At 27.6% G+C, this 6580-nt stretch overlaps 1 protein-coding gene across 1 annotated transcript in view; it reads right to left on the bottom strand.

The window, feature by feature from the left end:
* The window catches only part of LOC105622777 (putative fatty acyl-CoA reductase CG5065), a 29175-nt gene extending 26504 nt beyond the window's left edge, over positions 1-2671 (bottom strand). The window contains exon 1 of the mRNA XM_012204189.1: positions 2590-2671. Within this exon, the coding sequence (XP_012059579.1) occupies positions 2590-2671 (82 nt within the window). The remainder of the gene's footprint in view (positions 1-2589) is intronic.
* Between the last annotated feature and the right edge of the window lie 3909 nt (positions 2672-6580).

Genomic DNA, 6580 nt, shown 5'->3' with positions numbered 1-6580 from the left:
CGTTTTAACGTTACTTTAACGTTTTACGTTACGTTACTTACTTACGTTACTTACTTACGTTACTCTACTACTACTACTACTACTACTACACACACACACACACACACACACACACACACACACACACACACACACACACACACACACACACACACACACACACACACACACACACACACACACACACACAATTAAAATATAAAAGAACTCAATTGAACAAGAAATTTTTAAGAAATTTTACTATTTATAGTATAACACTATTTATAGTAATACTTTAAAAATCGATTTTTAACCGATTTAATTGTATTCTACTTTAATTATATTATATCCTTATTTTAATTATATTATATCCTTTTTACATAATGTAATATATTTAAAGAATAATAAAATTAGATTCACAAAGTTTTTGGAAATATTAAATTTTATTTATATTACACCAAATTGATGAAAAAACAACTTATAGATGCCATAATATCGACTAAAAAAATTAACTAGTCATAACCTATAAAAATATTTTAATACAATAATCGTCGAATTGAATACAATGGCTGACTGACAATGGCTAATCGACTATATTTGGGACTATATTTTATCGACTAAAAAAGTCGACGTTCAGTCTGACTTCAAAGTCTTTTGACTTCTTCTGACTGACAGTCGATTACCAGCCGACTTCGTGGGTATACATATTTATATACATATAATGAACATTCCATTTGTTGATAACATTGTTTTATTTATTTATTTATTTATACGCTATCTGTAACGCAGCACAAATTTAATATACGCATCGACGAACATAAAATCGATATTTAAAAACCTCAAAATTCTTTGTCGTATCATCAGCTTAAGAACGACTATAAATTAAATTAGGAAAATATCAATATTCTAGATTCAGAAAAATCATTTTATAGAAGAATGATGTCCGAAATGATGCATATATAAAAAAAACAAAAATTAGAAGTAAATAAGCAAAGCGGCACAGACAACGATTTCCAGATATTTATTTGCCTATAATTAATAAATTTTCCTTTTTTCAACCTTAATATTACCATCTCTTTTCCTTCCCCTTTTTTTGAAAAAAAGTATAAACACAACATGCACAAATATAAATACATTATAATGTATCTCAAATTGTTGAATATAATTGAATATAATGTTGAATATAATTGAATATAATGTTGAATATTTTCTTGCCTCTGTCTGCTTCCCAGTGAGAAATGACAAGGGAATCGATATCGATTTGACATCGAAATCATTAAATTGATGTCGATTCGACATCGATTTCATCATTGATATTTCTTACTGTTTTGATTGGTCTTAATTACACAACCGTTTATAAAGAACTATGATATACACATAAATTCATATGAACATTATGATGATTACTGTGAAAAACACACGTATGATACAATAGAAATAATTTTAAACTTATGACTCATTTTAATATAATTATTCTTAAAAATTTGGAAATTTTGGAGTTTTTCTACAACAATCAATATTACGAAAATTAAAAATCATAAAGAGAATATTGAAAATATTGAAGATTGAGGTATTTTCGATAATTTCAAAACCGTTTTAAATTTTTAAATTACAATCAATTAATAATTTACAATCCAACACCTATCGCGAATTTATTTAGAAAAGAAACTACATCTTGAATTATATAACAATTTCTTTTAAATTTACAGTTGTATTCTTTTTACTATTGTAATGAACTTATATAACAAAGAAATCACATTTTAAATTATATTCCGATTTTAAAAATCTGTATATTTGAATTGTATAAATATTGAAGATGTCCAGATAGTGGCCGAAATGTTTATGAATTTTATATGTTTAACATAAATATTTGAACTATATGACATTCACTAAAAACATCGTGCGTTGTAGCTCCTTTTACGTAATTTGTACTTATATTATTGACTTATGTATGACTAATATATTATATAATTCTTATTCTATCTTTTCCCCTCCCATCGCAACGTTCCCTCCGCAAGGATCTGTTCTTGGTCATTTGCTTTTCAATCTTCGTCAGTGATCTTCTATAATCCGTCTTCTCCAAACTTCTCATGTACGCAGATGATGTTACTCTTCTTTAGTCCATTTACCTTTCTGATGCTGCAGACACTTTGGCAGCCGTAAATTGAAGTATAGTATTTACACATATTTTTACTTCAGGGAACAGAAAAATATCGGCTTAAAGGAATAGTTTGATTCTTTATTAATGTATGTAGTTTTTTGCTATTTTTATTAATAAATTTGTGTTTTAATACGCTCTTTATTATTAAATTGAATTGTTTCTTTCATTCCAAAATGTTGATTTTCAAAATGTTAAAAAAATTCTCAATTTCTGAAGTTAAATACCGAAAGTATATACTGATAACACAAAAACACAAAAACAAAACATGACGTGTTTTAAATCTTTTCTTATTATTATTTCTGTATTTACTATGTGCAAATTGATTATAAACCTATTGAAATCCTATTTCATATTGTCAAACAATTTAACTTTGTTAACTAATATATAAATCAATAATAAGAAGAAAAGAATAAATCTTGATGCAATTCTTCCACGAAAAATAGTCGCACCATAAATTGCTCCTTCAAGTTCTTTTACTTTTTCGATAATATGCTGTACTCCGGTCACTGTTGAGCGCAATTCGTGCCTCATCATGCATCGATTGATCTGTGTATGTGAACACTTATAGAATAATAAAATCATGTGAATTGCCAGCTTGTTACGATATCTGACAATAATGATGTCACATCGCGCGGCTCGCAAATCAACGTTCAGTCCTTTGTACCGGCGACATATACATTTACGACGATAACGATGTGACGGAATGTTTGTAGCTTCTTACGAGCTAACACGATGATTGCGAATTAGATGAATAAATTGCAACTGAATTACACCACTAAGCTAATGCAACATTAATGCCTCAGAGAATTCCTTATATCTTAAGAATTATCATTTGAATCATTGCGGTTCAGTCACAACGTTGAGTATTAATCTTCACTGTATAAACAAAGGTCATTTGTGATCAGATGATTTTTTAAATTATGAATATTTTGAAAATAAGTGAGTACAGGCGCGCCATTTCTCCTAGAAAAAAACTTGTGGCGTATGAGAAGGTGTATCCGTGGAAGCTTGACAGTGGATGTCATTTTCTCATTGAGAGGATATTCAAAATCGAGTGTGAGGATTAAAAGGATTGCGTGAATCTCACAATTTCTATTTTCTTTGAAGAAATATTTGATTCTAAATTCGCTCTAGATATAATCATCGTTAATGCTTTGATGTAAAAATATTATAAGTAAAAACATTATATTAATCATTTCCTTTTATTTTCCTTTTTACTCGATTTTTCAACTTGGTGAAGTGAATTAGTAATGTTTTATTCGAATCTGAGATAAAATACAAAATTCAAAATAATATAGACCAATAATTACCATAAAAATTCGGTTTTAAAACATTCTGAACATTACGTATAACATTAAACTTCTAGTTCATTTTATTTGAAGCTTATCTGCAGCGTTACGCAAACAGTCAGGAACTGACTGTTAGTAACAAAAATCGGAATGAAACATATTTAAAAACTATTTCGTTAAAGGTTACTAAGAGAATTCTAAAATTCAAAATAATGAATTCAATATAGTCGATCAAATAAAAAAAAATCCGATTATCATGAAATTCGGTTCGCTGTATTGGATACATCATTTTGAAGAATTTTAGAATTCTGAAGCCATAAGCGAATTCTATAATCGAAAATATTCGAATTAAAATTTTCCATAAGTTACTTTATTAGAAAACACCCATCTTCAAAAAGTTAAAATAAAAATCAAAGAGTTAAAATAAAGATTTCTAACAATTCTGATAGATGAAATCGTGATAAAAAACGTACATATCATATCTTCGAATTATAACTGAACCAACTTTTACTCCTATAGACGGGATAGGGCAATTTAAATAACGAGATATGTGAATTAAGAATTTATATTTATATCCGAACGACAATATATTGAGCATTTGTTATATCCGAGTGGTACAATATAAATATCGAAATAAAAAATACCATTGTTCTGAAACGCCTCGCGGCAAAATGACACGAGCGTTAACAATCAGAAAACGCTCAAAAAGACCGCATTTGTTTCTTGAGTTCTCTGTGAGCGATTTTTCTTATATCATACTCGCTAAATATCTACAACATTCGCTGATCGTTACAAAGTGACAACAAAATTGTGTGTAAAATTGAATTACATCTTGAAACGCACATTCTCGAACTCGCGAGATTATGTGTAAAAATACATCTTGCATCTCCTTTCTCTTCTTGCTTCGCAACTTAAAACATCACACATGTTCACAATTTTACGATAACAGTACAAGTGAAGAAGCAGTCGTGTCACATCAGAGGACAAAACCATCGATCTTACAAAAAACGAAAATTTTTAACGTCGGTTAAAATCGTAGTAAAATATTCTTTCCTCTGACACGAATTAAATTCTACATAATATTATAAAATTCTCCATGGAATATTTTTAAAGCTATTGAAAATGCTTTTAGAACTCTTTCATTAAATTTTGTAATATTTAACCCTAGAATCATAAGCTAACATCAATTAGGCGTTCAAAATTCTCAATTGATTTCAAGAATATTGATATACATACAATATATAGAAAAAAATTTATTTTCTTATAGAAATATATTGATCAGAATATTGATTTTCATTTTATTTGTACATAGTCTTTATAACTTTAAAATATATTTACATAAATAAATTTGAAAAATGCAATTTAAATAGTTTTTACACATCAAATAAATATAAATTTATCTTTATTAGGTTTAAGTAAGTATGCTTATCTTTCTAGGATTAAAAATAATTGGGATGTTTACGAAATTTTGTTTAGCATATTATATGGAAAAAAATTAATGTTGTATTAACTAATAACTAACTAAAAAAAATAATAATTAACTAATAACAGCATCTAATAATAGTCTTAGCTCTAATAATAGTCTAATTGAAAATAATCTTGTTAAGCCAATATATTCAATACTTATTAACAAAACAAATATGTCATGATTTTGTTTCAGTAAAATATTATTTGTTTATTATAATTATTAACAGAATTATTTTTAATTAAACTACTATTATTATTGCTTTTTTCTGTACATAATATCAGAAGTTGCAATTAATGCTTATACGGTCGACGCATTTAATTCATCTTGCTTTCGTTTCGCAATGCGAATGTTAATTTCATTTACTGTTATATCTTAACAAATACCGGATGTGCTATGCGAATTATGTATGTAACGCGAATTTTTTAATGCAACAAAAGCGTGGCAAATTCAAGAGATGGTCATTCGTTTTTATCATTGTTCATACAATGTAAATGCAATATCTTTTTTCTCTATAAATAAATCTTCACAATAAATAAAAATCATAAAAGGCGTTGCAACAATCGTTACACTTACGTAAATGGGATTAAATGCAACAATTATATCAAACCGTTGCGACGTTTGCTTCTCGTATTAGAAATGCTACGTAGAAAATAAAAAGATTTTAAGTAAAGAAATAAGTCTGAGAAAAACAGACAGACAGAGAGAGAGAGAGAGAGAGGGAGGGGAGGGGAGAAAGGAGAGAGGAGAGGGGAGGGGGGAGGAAAGCTCGAGTTAGATGATCAACGTTTCAATTGGTCATTTTATGATATGTTGGATAATGAACATATAAGGAAACTTGGAGGAAATCATTACTTCAATGGAAAGAATTGTTTTCATCTTGTTAGTGTTCATTTATTTTTAACTAAAAGTGTTAATATTATCGATAACAATAGAGTACAACTGTTTTACTCTTTGAGATATCCAATTTTTTTTCTCGTAAGTATTCAATTGTTTTTCAAGTTAAATTTTATAATTAGATCAAAAATTTGAAATCAAATGAAAAATTGATTGCTTTAAAAATAATTACAACGTTAGTTAGCAAAAATATATTTGTTTACAAAAAATAAAATGAAAATTTAAAGTTTTCTATATTCCTGGATTAAATCTCTTAGAATAGAAAGAGATACTTGATACATTTTATTGATATATTTTAATCTCTAAATTTAATCTACTAAAATGTAAATTATTTTTAAAATTATTATAAATTTATTATAAATTATTATAAATTTTTCAACATGAATTTTCGTTTTTCAATAAATTTTTTAATCAATACGGTTAGAGACACTATTAAAATATCTATAATACAGCATTAGAATGTTTTGATTTATTCAAAAAATAAAAAAAATTTTTAATAAATCCCAGACTCTTTTAATAATAAATTACTTATGCATCTACTAACATTTATATAACATAGGTGGATACAAAAAGAAAATGTGTTTATTTCATCTGGAGCATTTTTACTTAGCTAATCTATCAAAGGGAAAGGGGAAGAAAGAGAGAGAGAGAGAGAGAGAGAGAGAGAGAGAGAGAGAGAGAGAGAGAGAAGAGAGAGAGAAAGAAAAGAAGAAGAAGAAGAAGAAGACGTACGACGGTCGTAAGTAACGGTTAGGTTGGTTAGTTAGTTAGTTAACTAAACTAACGTAC

The sequence above is a fragment of the Atta cephalotes genome (assembly GCF_000143395.1).
Source record: "Atta cephalotes unplaced genomic scaffold scaffold00048, whole genome shotgun sequence".
NCBI classification, from domain to species: domain Eukaryota; kingdom Metazoa; phylum Arthropoda; class Insecta; order Hymenoptera; family Formicidae; genus Atta; species Atta cephalotes.
Note: the sequence above shows the minus strand (reverse complement) of the source record. Positions and strands in the feature narration are given on the sequence as shown.